Source organism: Purpureocillium lilacinum (genome assembly GCF_023168085.1).
Source record: "Purpureocillium lilacinum CBS 284.36 DNA, scaffold_5, whole genome shotgun sequence".
NCBI lineage: Eukaryota > Fungi > Ascomycota > Sordariomycetes > Hypocreales > Ophiocordycipitaceae > Purpureocillium > Purpureocillium lilacinum.
This window is the reverse complement of record NW_027072115.1, coordinates 2,146,631-2,160,755: the sequence shown is the minus strand read 5'-3', so window position 1 is coordinate 2,160,755 and position 14,125 is coordinate 2,146,631. Positions and strand designations below refer to the sequence as shown.

Here is a 14,125-nt window from a genome sequence, read left to right as displayed (position 1 = left end):
GACCGAAAACAGACAAAGGTTTGCTTGGGAGCAACAACTCTAATCTCTCCTTGTGCCGCTTACTTACGCCATACCTTGCCTCTTCTGCTTGCAAGACCTCTCCAACTCCGCTTCACGTCTCCTCGCAGCCTCCATCCTCACAAGCCTGTCTGCCTACCCGCCACCTCCAGTCCACCACCGTCCACAGGGTCATCACCCAGAGGAGAAAGCTGGGCTCTCGCGCGCCACTTCAAACGTCGCGTCTACAGAACAAGTGCTGAAGCGCCTGAGCGGGAGTCGAGAAACGGATCACCCTTGGTCGCATCCTTCACCACCCCACGCTTCACTGCTCTGCTCTGCTCCGCTCCGTCGTTCTGCTCAATCCTGCCCCGACCTCTCGCGTCCACGCGCCACCGGTCAGGCCACTTCACGAGTTCTACAGACACATTCCGACCCCAGCGACCTCGTCACTACACACAGCACGTTTTCCTTGGAAAACCCTCTGAGTGTAGATAAGACGAGAATAGAGAGACGCACGAGGCCTTTAAACCTCCTGCCATTACCAGCAGACCAGCTTCCACGAGACCTTATCCCCGTTCACGACTATTGTGAAGCTCTTACAAAAAGGAGCCATGTCTGCCTCGCCGACGCAACCCACCCAGTCGGCCAAGCGCCCTCTCGAGGAGGCCTCGTCCCCCTCGCGCGCCGGCGATCAACCAGACGCTAAGCGTCCTGCCCTGGACAAGGTCATCAAGAGCGAGCTTGAGGCCGAGGTCCCGGAGCCTTCCGACGACGCAACCCTGGCCGCCAGCGACACCACCAACGGCACGAAGCCTGACCAAGACACAACCGCCGCCGCCGCCGAGGCCACCGCTGTCCCTGCGGTGCCCGCTGCCGCTGCCGAGCCGACCGCAAACGCTTCTGTCAACGACGAGACCGCTTGGATCCACATCCGAGCCATCATCTCCAGTCCCGAGGCTGCCACCATCATCGGCAAGGGCGGCGAAAATGTGTCCAACATCCGGAAGCTCTCTGGAGCTAAGTGCACCGTCAGCGACTACCAAAAGGGCGCTGTTGAACGCATCTTGACCGTTAGCGGCATTGTCGACGCCGTCGCCAAGGTACGACTGCTCCCTTCCCCGCCACCTCCCGTACGTGTGCATAGAAGCTGACTCGTTTCCTACAGGCGTTTGGCCTCATCATTCGCACGCTGAACAATGAGCCGCTCAATGAGAAGTCGACGACTGCGTCCAAGACGTACCCCCTTCGTCTCCTCGTCCCTCACATTCTGATCGGCTCCATCATTGGAAAGGGCGGTGCTAGAATCAAGGAGATCCAGGATGCCTCTGGCGCCCGGCTCAACGCCTCGGATTCATGCCTGCCCTTTTCCACTGAGCGATCCCTCGTCGTCATGGGCGTCGCCGATGCCGTGCACATCGCCACCTACTATGTCGGCAGCACTCTGGTCGAGCAACTCAACGAGCGCTTCGGAGGCCCGGCTTCATCGGCCTACGCGACTCGCAGCGGCGGTCCGGCTGGCCCCATTCCCGGCGGCATGCAGGTTGTCCCCTACAACCCCTTCCCGTCCGGAGGACACTACGGTCGTCCCGAAAACTACGCTCGCAACCAAGAGCGTCGGTCTCACATGCCTCCCGGCCCCTACCACCAGCCCTACGCCCAGGGACCTCCTCCTCCTGGCCCGTCCATGCCTATCCACTATGGCGGTGCCCAGCCGGCCTATGGTGCTGGCCCTCATGTCCAACCTCACGCTGCCCACCACGCCGGCCCGCAGCCTCACGGTGGCCCCCAGGGTCAGCCTATGCCAGGCGGCATGCCCGGCGCCCAACCCGTCACCCAGCAAATCTACATTCCCAATGACATGGTCGGCGCCATCATCGGCAAGGGTGGCCAGAAGATCAACGAAATCCGCCAGCTCAGCGGCAGTGTGATCAAGATTAACGAACCGCAGGACAATAGCAATGAACGGCTCGTGACGGTCACCGGAACCGAAGAGTGCAACCGAATGGCTCTGTACTTGCTGTACTCTCGCCTTGGTATGGCTGAAGTCCCCCCATTGAGGGTGAACTCCCTTTCTAACGAGTCACACATCAGAATCCGAGAAGCACCGAATCTAATCGGGCGAGTCGAGGCGAGACGCACACGAGCGCATGCCGATTACAGGGCGGAAGACGGAGGACGAGGGGCGCATGTTTGAGTGGTTAACAAGCAGTAGCTTTGGTGGCATGGACGGGAAAGGGATGGACATCCACCGAGTTGCTACTGTACCTCGCGTAACGGCAACGCGAGACGAATTTCTACCAGGCCCACGGGGCTTGCTCTACGGCCGACGATGCCCGCCGCACGAATGCTCAATGCATCAATACCGCCGTTGTAAGCACAGGGCGGTTCGACTGCCAGGTGGCAGTAGGACTGTACGGCAGCTTGAGGTGGTTACTGGATTGAGGGTCATATGGCAGGGGGGCAGCTTTTCCTTCGACAGTTGTCGATTGCTTCTACTTTTTTGTCAAGGGGCCAAAGGGAATATACGCGCGGCCGGCATCTTCTGGCAGCTCCTGTACTTTGTTCAAATAGCACATACGGTTCTCTCATGGCGTTGGGCGGGTGCGGTCGTCTTGTACCTGGCATGCCGGCTGGCTGCCTAGCAGAGGCTCGGGTGAGCCAGGAGGGGACGACATGTCCAAGATAGATTGAGCTATCCAAGATGACAGAATACCTGAAGGAGGTGTGGTAGTAGGCAACCGCTAAAAATGATGAATGTTGAGGCCGTCCCTCGGGCAGCCGGAAATCAGTCGCTGGCTCTCTCTCATGTTCCCCCAATCGGCAGGCGGGCACGCGTGGGATGGGGTCAGAGTCGTTTGAGCATGACGTGGTACTGCGGGCGGGGGAAGAGGGCATCGGGTCAGCGCGTTGCAACGTCGCGGATGGCAGGGGGGAGGTTGACAGTAGCAGCTGGGTGGATGGATGGAGGGGGTCTTCTTACCATGTCGGTTGATTTGCGGTCGTCGTTGACGTAGTGGAGGTTGTTGTCGATTACTGCGGAGGAGCACGTGTGAGCAATGTACGTTTTACGAAGCAACAGACAGTATAGGAGGGGGGAAACGTACACTTGCCCTCGCCGCGGTGGCTCAGGTGGACGGCCTTGGAGTCCCAGCCGAGGATGAAGCTGACGGTGATGCCGGCGGGGGCCTCGACGCCGCCCTGGGTGAGGAGGTCGAACTGGCCGTAGGCGGAGCCGTGGAGGCCCTCGAGGCGGCCGGCGCTGACGTTGTTGGCAAAGGGCTTCATGCGGGCGTCGAGCCAGTCGCTCGTGGCGCCGTACGCGGTGAAGACCTCGGTGCAGGGGGCGCCGAGCGCGGCGGCGGCGTCGCCGCGGAGGAGGGCGCGCGTGAAGACGTACGAGTCGGTGAGGGCGCGGAAGTCGGCGAGCCAGCCGGTGAAGGTGGGCGAGGCGAGGAAGGCGTCGAGGGCGGCGTCCGAGGCCCAGCGCACGGCCCAGGTCCAGTGGTCCGGGCGCTCCATCTGCTGGCCCAGGTAGACGGCCCTCGCGCCGGGGACGGCCTGCACCTGCGCCGACACGTCGTAGAAGGACGCCGGCGGGCGGTCCGGCCCGTCGGCCTGCAGCGCGGGGCGGAACGTGAGCGTCGCGATCTGGACGAATTCTTGGTTTTCCATCTTCTGCTTGATGATGTGGTTCATTCTCGAAAAAGAGGGAAGGGGGGGCCAGCCGAGGCGGCCGCCGTAAGACGCGGGGGACGGTTTCGCTTTTAAGATCGGGTAGGCGGGCGGGCTGGCGGACGGGCGGCCGGTGTAAGTGAGCGTGCTGCCTGTCGCGTGGGGTGCTCGCGGTATTCTACCGGCGGTGGTAGTGGTGGGAGAGACCGCTGGAAGACCGCCGGAAATGTCTCGGGTAGGCTGGAATGCGGGAGCGTCTGGAATGCGGGAGGCGAGGAATTTGGGTTTTCGATGTCGGAGAAAAGCAGCCGGGTAGGAATGTACGTGAAAATGCGCAAAGCAGGAGCGTCGTCGAGACCGAGACAGAGAGTGAGGCAGAAACGGGTGGAACGCGGAATGGCGAGATTTATACTCGCGCAGGCAACGGAGCAAGTCCCGCACGGCCAGAAGGGCAGGTTGTGTGATATATGAGGTGTATTTCCCACACACGGCTCAACCGGGCGGCTATTTGTGGCAGGCCTCGGGAGACCAGAGGCAGACAGACGGGCAGGACGGCGGCTGCGACATGGCATTTTACTATGGGCAACAGGAAAAGCTGGGCCGGCCACTGCGATAACGGTCACCCAGACCTGCCAGTGCGCTCTGCCTCTCGGCCGGGCTGCCAAACTGGGAGGCCATGGAGGCCACGGAGCGCCCCCCCTAAAACTGGAGATCGGAGGCCGCAGTGGGCTTTCCTGTCTCGCGGGGGCCGTGGTTCGTCCGCTGTCCCCTCGCATCGAACGTTCCCACTCAGCCATCCACTCCGCTGCGAAATGTACCAGTACTCGGGATCGACTGCCTACGTACGTAGGGCTCGGGCGGGGCGTACGAGCGCTCCCATGTAGCGCAAAAGTGCGACTACTGCCGCCAGCAGAGCCGGCGTCTGGCTTAGATCGCACGCGTCGGTTCTCCTGAGCGTACTTCACTGTACATAGTCCAGGCAGACAGAGTGTCCTGTCGTCATCGAGCGCCAGAGTGGCGTCGCGACCTTGTCTCGCCGGGAGTCTTTTCCCTGACGTCGTCGGTAATATGGTCAGTTTGATCTGCCGTCAGATCGATGCCGCAGCCGAAATGCATATAGCCATGCTGATGAGAGGCGGCGAGGCTCTGGGGCGCGCGCGCGGGCAGCACGGGCACGGGGCTCAGTGCGCCCGGTGCTGAGTCTGAGCGCGTTGGGGAAACAATCCTCCAAGCAGGTACACTGTCCACCACGGCAGCGGCCTCGGCGAGGGAGGCGGGGCTCGAGAGGAGCAGCTGGAGGCGCCGTCAGGCTCGCCGCCCGCTGGAGAACGCTGAGGGTGGGAGGCTCGAGGGGTCGAGGGGTCGAGAGGTCCGGCAACGGAGCGGACGGGTGGGGTCGTAGGGGACTTTTTACGTTACTGTCCGCCACGGACCACCCCATCCGCTGGAATCCAGCAGCTCGGGCGAGCTTTGGGCGATGGTCTTTTCTGGTTCTGCGGGCTGCGGGCTGCGCATCTGTGGTTGGGGTGGGTCGTTGGCTTGGCTTGTGATCGCATGTACAGTACTCTATGTGCGGCGCGCGGTGGACGGAGGGACGGATGTAGTATGCGCCGGGCCGGCTCGGTGTGCAAGCCGCGAGCAGGCTCCGCAGTGAGATCACACGTTTTGATTTTCTGTTTTCGTAGAATATTGAACGGCCTGGCAGGCCGCTCACGTGAATTGTCGCCAACTTGGCGGTCGTGGCGTGATGGTCACATCAGCCGGACACGGACATGGATGCGAGGAAGACGGGGATTGCCAAAGGGGTCATAGACGGCGAGTATTGCATCTAGGCTCTATTATCTTCTCGCGGCGGGTGATTCTGGCCTACCTATGGCGCGGGCGCGAGAGGGAAGACAGGCACAGGGGAAGTCGAACGGGTCGAGGGGGTTCGTAAGGGTGTTCGCGTGGTTGAAGAGGCAAAAGAGGTTCGAACAGGCCGAGATTGCGGAAGGACGAACTGTTCGAGAGGTTCCAACGGCTCGACGAGATGTTAGATAGCCTGGGGCAGTTCCACAGACGTTCATCGGTGAGATTCCAGCGGCATGAAAAGCTCGAATGGTGTACGAGTAAAGAGAAGCACGGGGGGCATTGGCCATTGGCGACTTGTCAATTTGCCTTGCATTTGCCATCTACGAAGTACTTTGTATCCGTTGCAATCACGGAAGGGCTTCACAGGGTGAGTAGGAAGGAGCAGCCACGCTGCCTGCCAACCTAGGCGAGCAGGCCGCTGGCCCCACCCCAGCGGCGTCCATGTCCAGCCAGCGTCTGCCAAATTTCCAGTTACAACTTACAACTCAGCCTCACGGGCTTCCGCAACCTCTCCTCTCGCGCTCGGTTCTCACCAATCTCACTGACAACGCACTCATCAGGGGCACACTCCGTTCATCGGCGCCCGCAAGCGCGCCCCCCCCCCCCCCCCCCCCCCCCCCAACGTCAGATTGCATCGCGCAATCGCATCCTCGGGGACGGCTAGCTATCTCGCAAGCTCGCAAGCTCCTGCGGGGCCCCGTCGACGCCCCGCCCGGAGATGCACAGCTTCCGCTTTTAGCCTCAACCTGCCCGCTCAATGTCAACGTCCTTCCACGACGCCGCCGCCGCCCGCAGAGCTCCCTCCAGATAGGCAATGGCTGCCCCCGGCGCAGACGACGACGAAGCAGGCCCGGCCCCTGGCCTGCCCGCTCCCATGGGCACGGGCATGAGCCCGCCTCGGGGCCCGGGATCGGAGTCGGCCGCTTCCTGGACCCTCCCCGACGAGCTCAACCTCCTCACCCTCAACTGCTGGGGCCTCCTCCACATCTCGACCCTGCGCACGCCGCGCCTCCTCGAGATTGGCCGTCACATCGCCCGCCTCGAGCCCCCGCCGCACATCGTCTGTCTCCAGGAGTGCTGGGTCCAGGACGACTACCGCGCCATCCGCGATGCCACCCGCCGCATCCTGCCCCATGCCAAGTTCTACCACAGCGGCGCCTTTGGCGGTGGCCTCGCCATCCTGAGCCGCTGGCCCATCGAGGAGAGCTCCATGGTGCCGTATCCCCTCAATGGCCGCCCCACGGCCTTTTGGAGGGGTGATTGGTATGTCGGCAAGGGCGTTGCTTGTGCCTCGGTGCGCTTCGGCCCTAGCGAGCGGGACGTCGTCGAGGTCTTCAACACTCATGTGAGTTTCACCCCGTCTCACCACATCGTGAGACAAACATCCTGACACAGAGCCCAGACCCATGCTCCGTATGAGAGCGGCCCCAATGACTCGTATCTCTGTCACCGCACCGCCCAAGCATGGGAAATCTCCAAGCTCCTGCGCGCTGCCTGCCAACGCGGTCACCTCGTTGTAGCCCTGGGAGACTTCAACATGTACCCACGTTCCCTGCCCCATCAAATCATCACCGCTCGCTCCCAGGTCCGTGATGTCTGGCGAGTGCTGCACCCGGACAGCTCGATTGGGCCCGCCGACTTCCACCTTGAAAAAGACCGTGGCCTGCCGATACCGACCGCCGAGTACAACCTGACCAAGAACGGCAGCACCAGCGATGGCCTGTACAACACGTGGCGCTGGACTAAGAACCGGCAAAACAAGCTGCGGTCCGGCGACCCCTGTCCCGTCGATGCTGGAGCTCAGGACATCAACGGCAAGCGCCTCGACTACATCTTTGCCTCCACCGGCGACGTTGCGTCCGGACGCGGCTGGGTGGTCAAGGCCGCCTCGGTCGCCCTCACCGAGCGCCACCCGGAGCTTCACGTCTCCCTGTCCGATCACTTCGCCGTATTTGCCACTCTCAAGCTTCACAACCTGCCCTCCACCATCGGCCACGACGAGACCGTCTCCCACTTCGACGCACAGCTCCTGTCGCATCCCAACACCGACCACGATGCCCTTCCCATCTCCGCCTACGATGAGATGCTCGCCATGACGCGCAGGTACTTTGTCCGGGAGCGCTCGCAGCGCCGCTGGCGGGCGGTCCGCTTCTACGCCTCCCTCGTCGTCTGGGTCGGCTGCCTCGTCGCCGTGTGGTGGAGCCCCCGCAACTTTGTCGCCTTCCTGCTCATGCTCCTCGCCAGCCTGGTCCTCGCCGCCGGCGTCGTCGAGGGCCTGCTCGCCCTCTTGTTCTTCTCGTCTGAGATCCGCAGGCTCAAGGAGTTTGAGTGGGAGGTTGAGAACGCAAGGGCCTTGGCGCTTGCGTCCCGGCCCGAGGGCGACGTCTCGAGTCCGACCACGCCAAGCAAGGTGCAATGATGCCTTCGGACTCGCCCGCTCCTTCGCTGGCATGTACATTCACGAACATTCAAAGTTACCTTGAGCGTCTTGTGGCGCTTATATCAGCGCGTACAAAAAGTAGTACCATAATCAATAATGTGTCTAATACTATTCACTTCTAGTCCCCTGTTGTTGTCCTGTTGGCCTGATGCGCGACCCCTGCTGCCTCACCCACGCAACACCAGGCCTAGGCCGCTGCGTTCGACCTCAAGTCTTCCGCCGCGGCGACGAAGCAGCTCGCAGCAAGCATATCTCTTCCTCCTGCTCATTCAGGTCTTTCTGCTTACTTCGGCATCACGTAGCCACCAGGCCTCATCCGCCGCCACGTGTACCCCATAAAGGCCGTCCTCTTGCGCACCTCCATCACCGCGTCCTTGGTCTTCTCGTCTCGGAGCAGGATGTCCCGCGGCCTCTTGCGCTCTTTCCGCCCGTATACCCTGATGAAGTGCTTCAGGACTTTTCTCTCGTTGGCTGTAAAGCTTTGGATAGAGTCGATCCTGTGATCCGCGCTGCGAAGCCTTGCCGAGTCGTAAGGCGAGGATATCAGATCCATCGCCGCCGCCTGCACGCAGGCCCGGAAATCGCGAAGAATCTCTCGCACGTCATCGTCAGTGACATCCACGGCAACCGGCGACGAGTCGGAAAAGTCCTCGATGGGCTCCGACTCGTCAAAGTAGTGGGTATCGTCGCTGCTTGTAATGTGCGGCACAAAGGGCGGGCTGATGTTGTGAACGCGTTCCCAGGGAAAGTTCCGAAACCACTTGTGGACTTTGATGTCTTCGGCGTCGTCAGGAAATACAAATTTGCCAAACAAGTCAGTTGGTCGATGTGATTCGGCGGCGCGGTCCTTCCATAGGTATCGCTTCGAGCACAGCCGCTTTTCCTTTTCTTGTATGAGGCTGAATATCAAGTCCTTGCACTTGTCGCTGATCATGGGCCTGTGCGGGAAGGAGAATAGTCTCTTGTGGTCCTGTGTACGTTAGCCGAAGGTCTCGAGGGGCATCAGAGTCCGTATTCCTCACCAGGATGTTGGTCTTGGTCTGCTTCCTGCCGTCCTCGGCGAAGAAAGGTGTGTGTCCATACAGACACTCGTACAAGATAATTCCAATGCTCCACTAGTCGCACCGGCCGTCGTATTCGCACCCTCGACATGCCCTGATGACCTCTGGCGCCATGTACTGGCTCGTGCCGACCACCGAGTTGGCCGCAGCTCGGTTGCCGCATCGGTTCCTCCAGCCGAGAAGGTTGGGCAAATCCTCAGTTTCTGCATCATCACCACGTTGATGCCGCTGGAGCACCTCTTTCATCGATTGAAGCCACGGAAGCTGGGTGGAAATGTTTTCGCATTTCTTTTTGTCTTCCGCATCGCCTTCGACGCTAATGCCGAGGCTCTGCAGGAGGGTATATCGCTGGCAGTTGTAGTACGAGGCATCGTGAGACCAGTGCCCGTCAAAGGCCAGCCCAAAGTCGGAGATCTTGAGATGGCCGGAGGCTGATATGAGGAAGTTGTCTGGCTTGATGTCGCGATGAATGAACTTTAATCGATGTGCCTCCTCTACGCCCAAAATCATCTCTGCGATGTAAAAACGAGCGACGGATTCGTGAAGGATGTTCTCGCGGATCAGCAGTCCGAGAAAGTCGCCGCCGGGCATGTATTCCATGACAAGGTAGAGACTCTTCAGGTCCTGGAAGCTAGCAACCAATGGGACGATCCTGCGGTTTGGTCAGTCGTCTAGTTCCCTCTCTTGAGATCAATTCCCTGCTTCAACGTACCAGTGTGAGCCTTCTGAAGCCACAAGAAAGTCTCTCTCGGCTCGGAGATGTCCTTCTTGACTGCTACGAAGCATATCCGACTTCCGGATTACCTTCATGGCAAAGACTTGCTTCGCTGGAGGCCCATCTGAGTCGCCCTTTTCCCTCACCAACTTGACCACGCCAAAGCTACCCTTACCCAAGATCCTGAGGGACTCGTACTTGTCGACGTGGGGAACCGGTCCCTCGCCTCGCAACGACGCAATGGACTGTGTTCTCAGAACGCGAGTCTCACGAGCGTGGCACGACTCTTGATAATCAAAGGCTCTTCGAACGGTGTTTTTCTGCGCAGCGGTCAGATGAGGGCTGTAGTAGAGCTGGGATTCAAGGTACTGGCGCCGCAAACTGCGAGCACTCGGCTTGTTGAGAAGCCTGTCGAAGTGCTCCTCGAGATAAATCTTCGCAGCGGCGGCTTTTTCGGCAGTCAGCACGGTTGGCTGGATTTGACTGCTCGTCCCTTCGTCGATGGTCTGCAAGGTACCGCCCTCTGGACTAGACCTGGACCACGGATGCCTTCGATTATGCCCACCCTTGCTTCCGCTCTTGGCTGACGGAGACTCCGAGAAGCGGGACTCTAGGGAGGTCTGTGCAGTGGAGGTGTTCTCGACGGTAGACCTCTTGCTGCTCTTCTCTGTGGACACAGAGCTTCTTCGCTCGCTCAAGTGATTGGATGGGACGCCGCCCAGGGCCTGAAGCGAGGCGCATGTCTTCAACGGGGAACCTCGAAGGACGATGGTGGTGCTTGATTCCATACCCGAGCCGAACCCCAGCTTCTTGGCAACTCCCCGAGGTGTTAGCGACTTGCCTTTCCGCGGCGTCGACGGCGGTGTGTGAGAATTGCAAGAATGGGAATCGGTGTCAACTGCTTTGCCCTTGCCCTTCGCCAGCCGGCGTCCACCGGAGACATAGTCATGGACAGTCGAGCCGTCAGAGTCTATATACCCATGTCAGACAGGAGATTCCCATGGAATAAATGGGCAAACCCTACCGCTGTGACTGTTTCGACCGAGAGCCCTGATGGCGCCTCGAATCTCGGACCACACTCTGGAGCTGCTGTGGCCGGCCTTCAGTGCACCCGACTCCATGGGCGAGCTTCGCGAGTCTGCAGACTGTAGAGACGACATGGCGTCGGGGGCTATCAGTGGCGTCGGCTCCAGCACGGGACAGCTTCGCTTGTTCAGAAGACTGGAACGCATCGTGTTGATGAGTCTCAGCAGCGAATCAAACTTGGCACGGCATGGATGCTGCGACGGGAGAGTCCTAGATGAGATGCTGCTCTTCGAAATAAAGGAATGACAATATCATGAATCCTGATCGAGCGGACTCTGCTGGGGATAAAGGGCCTGAAGGAGGTGGCCAACGATATGGTATACGCGGGTGGGAGAAGACAGAAGCGAGGCACGTGTCGCTTGAGCGGAGAGAGAGGGATACATAATACGCTGTCTGAAGAAAGGGCACCTCCTTCCTACTCCTGGAGCATGACGCCGCTCCTGCCACTGCGACGGACGCGACGATCCGTACCCACGAAGGCGAGGGTCACTACTTGCTAAGGTAACAAGCACACGGGCACGGCACGGCATCACAGCAGCGATCAAAGATAGAATAATCAACTTTTGTATAGGAGACGCCTACAGATCCACAACTAGTTCTTGGCTCCCGAGCAAAGGGATCCTACAGCGAGACAAGCTCTATAAACGCCAGCCTCATGCAAAGCAGGCTCGCGTCTCGTCATCCCCGCGGTAGCCAGGCGGCGCCCCGGCCTCGTCTAGGCGCAAAAGCCAAGCGCCGCGCAGAGGCTACAGGTCCAAGATCGCCCAGCATCGCATGCCTCCGCGTGTGAAAAAAGAATTCCAGAGTCTGAACCAACGCCGCAACCCAGCGCTCCGCGCCGATGGCAGGGCGCGGAGAGACGGGGTATTTGTTTGTACACCATCGTGTTGACAAAGGAAAACGCAGAAATCACAGCCCCGAGCCGCGGAGCTTACTTGATCTCCAGCAGCTTGACGTCAAAGGTCAGCTGGCTGTTGGCGGGGATGCCGGGCATGCCGCGAGAGCCGTAGCCCAGGTTGGCGGGGATGGTCAGGCGACGCTCGCCGCCGATAGCCATACCGACGACACCGACGTCCCAGCCCTTGATGACCTGGCCCTTGCCGACCTTGAAGGAGAAAGGCTTGCCCTTCTTGTTGGCTGCAGAGAGATACCGGTCAGTGGAGCTGTGACAATAATACTTTAGAAGGGTGCAAATTCACTCACCATCAAACTGCTGGCCGTTAGCCAGCTTGCCAATGTAGCGGACGCCGACAGTGTCGCCGTTCTTAACAGTGCGGCCGTTGCCAATGGTGCGGTCGTCAATAGTGACGCCCTGGACAACCTTGACGCCGACGGTGGCCTTGCCGGCCTGCTTGGCCTTCTCGGCGGAGCCGGTAGGGCCCTGCTCGAGGTTCTTGGCGAACTGGACCTTCTTGTCCTTCTTGCTCTCCTCGGCGGCGACGGCCTCGCCCTTGTTGTTCTTGAGCTTCTTCTGCTGCTTCTTGGACAGCTTGGAGTCGTCCTTGGCAATCAGGTCGTCGAGGCTCTCGGCCTCTTCGGCGCTGCGCTTGTTCTTGCCCTTCTTGGCCTCGACCAGCTTGGGCACCTCGTCCTCCGAGTCGACCTCGGTGACGCGGGGGTCCTCGAGGCCGTCAAGCTCGTCAGACTCGTCGTCACTAGCGTCCTCGTCCATGGCGTACTCCAGCTCCTCGGGGTCAAAGTCATAGTCGTCCTCGTCGCTGTCGCTCTCGTCCTCATCGTCGTCCATGACGTAGTTGCCGGTCAGGAAGACGGTGTGGGTGCCGGTGACAACGAAGAAGACCTTCTCGCCGTGGTTGACGGTGATGTCAAGGGGCTGCTGGTAGTTCTGCAGGTGACAGCGTCAGTGATGGCCTCGCTCATGGCACGCAGGGGTTGGGACTAACCTTCTCGGTGTCGAGAGTGCAGACGACAAAGTTCTCCAGGTCGCCACCCTCGCTGTCGTCATCAGAGTCCTCCTCATCGTCCTCATCCTCGTCCTCATCCTCATCCTCGACAGGGGCCTTGCCCTTGCCCTTGCTCTTAACGCCGTTGGGCTTGGCATCCTCCATGTCCTCGTCCTCGTCCTCTTCCTCCGCGGCGGCGGCCTCGAGGAGCTTCTTGATGGCAGCGGCCTGCTTCTGCTTCTTGGCCTTGGCAGGATCGCTGGGGCCACCGTTGGGCTCATCCTCATCGTCCTCGTCCTCGTCGTCCGAGGCGGCAAGCAGGGCACGCATGTACTCGTCGTCAATCTCGTCGTCCTCGTCCTCGTCGAGGCCGGGGAAGGCACGCTTGACCAGGCGCAGGGTGGAGCGAGGGACGTTGGGGACGTTGCCCTCGTCGTCAGCCTCGGGCTCCTCGGTAGGGTCCAGGGCAGCCATGGTGATGCGGAACTGGTCAGGATGTCAGCTTCAGAGCTTTGCTCAAGACACGGGCACCAATTCGGCCCGGCCAATGGCCATGAGCCGCAGTAGTACGCTTCTCGTGTCGTGAAAGGACTGCACTCACCGACGCAGGGAACTCCATGGAGGCGGGGATCAAGATCTCGCCAGGCGGGACCTCGAGCCCGTAGACGGGACCAGGGACGGCAGACATCTTGCTGTGTGGGAAAGAATGCAACGGGGTAAAATGACGGAGAGAGTGTTCTCGGCGGCTGAGCAGTCAGGCGCGAATGCAAGAGCGTGAGATAGGAGGAGGGGATTGAAGCGTCTTGCAGTTGCAGGATTTCGCGATGCACGGCGGAGGAAGAGGTGGAAAAAAAGGCTGCACCAGCCCGAGACGCAGCACTTCTGGAAATTTTTCCTTCGCCCAGGCACTCTGGGGCGACGAGGCTGCCGCTTCTCCGCTTTTCGTCCTTGGAGCCAATGGCCATCGCCGATAACGAGCTTATCGGCTCTGGCAGCCCGCCCACCCGCTGTCTCAGCAACGAGCGGGTGCCAGGCCCACTATGATGGAAGCCGGCAGAGCGCAGGCCGCAGGGACTCGCACGCTGGAGGCGACGGGGGACCCGCTGAAGGCCCACCTGCAGGAAGCTTCGGTGTAGCGGCTGCGGGCCTTTTGCGGGCGTCGGGCATCCACTGCTCAGAAGGGTCTGTCGCTGAGTTTTGCACCAGGCACTCTCGCCACTGTACGCACTACGCAGCACAGCCATGAAAGCTGACTCGGGTCGCTTCACTATGCGACGACCAGAGGTTTGCACGTTCAGTCTTCGCTCATGAAAAGATGACCAACAAGAACAACAAGAGTGGGATTGTATTCGACTTCCTTGCGCTACGCCATGCTACTCACCCACGCACGCCCATC

General features: G+C 60.5%; 5 protein-coding genes across 5 annotated transcripts; 2 read left to right on the top strand and 3 right to left on the bottom strand.

Moving 5' to 3' along the window:
- Nucleotides 1–611: 611 nt before the first annotated feature.
- Nucleotides 612–2,114, top strand: PLICBS_007250 (uncharacterized protein; the record flags this gene model as incomplete). The annotated part of the gene is made up of 3 exons (XM_018320672.1): nt 612–1,100; nt 1,166–2,033; nt 2,092–2,114. The coding sequence occupies 3 exons, from the start codon at nt 612–614 to the stop codon at nt 2,112–2,114; spliced, it is 1,380 nt and encodes a 459-aa protein (XP_018180569.1).
- A 731-nt stretch (nt 2,115–2,845) lies between these two features.
- On the bottom strand, nt 2,846–3,696 carry PLICBS_007249 (uncharacterized protein; the record flags this gene model as incomplete). The annotated part of the gene is made up of 3 exons (XM_018320671.2): nt 2,846–2,872; nt 2,981–3,033; nt 3,105–3,696. 3 exons carry the CDS (start codon nt 3,694–3,696, stop codon nt 2,846–2,848), a joined length of 672 nt encoding a protein of 223 aa, XP_018180568.1.
- Nucleotides 3,697–6,337: 2,641 nt separating this feature from the next.
- PLICBS_007248 (phospholipase C type enzyme) lies at nt 6,338–7,942 on the top strand (the record flags this gene model as incomplete). Its single annotated transcript, XM_018320670.2, has 2 exons — nt 6,338–6,868; nt 6,926–7,942. 2 exons carry the CDS (start codon nt 6,338–6,340, stop codon nt 7,940–7,942), a joined length of 1,548 nt encoding a protein of 515 aa, XP_018180567.1.
- A 304-nt stretch (nt 7,943–8,246) lies between these two features.
- On the bottom strand, nt 8,247–10,899 carry PLICBS_007247 (uncharacterized protein; the record flags this gene model as incomplete). The annotated part of the gene is made up of 6 exons (XM_065601135.1): nt 8,247–8,933; nt 8,986–9,078; nt 9,127–9,676; nt 9,737–10,556; nt 10,674–10,709; nt 10,764–10,899. 6 exons carry the CDS (start codon nt 10,897–10,899, stop codon nt 8,247–8,249), a joined length of 2,322 nt encoding a protein of 773 aa, XP_065457207.1.
- An 857-nt stretch (nt 10,900–11,756) lies between these two features.
- Nucleotides 11,757–13,417, bottom strand: PLICBS_007246 (peptidylprolyl isomerase fpr4; the record flags this gene model as incomplete). The annotated part of the gene is made up of 4 exons (XM_018320668.2): nt 11,757–11,962; nt 12,029–12,671; nt 12,730–13,215; nt 13,331–13,417. 4 exons carry the CDS (start codon nt 13,415–13,417, stop codon nt 11,757–11,759), a joined length of 1,422 nt encoding a protein of 473 aa, XP_018180565.1.
- Nucleotides 13,418–14,125: the final 708 nt, after the last annotated feature.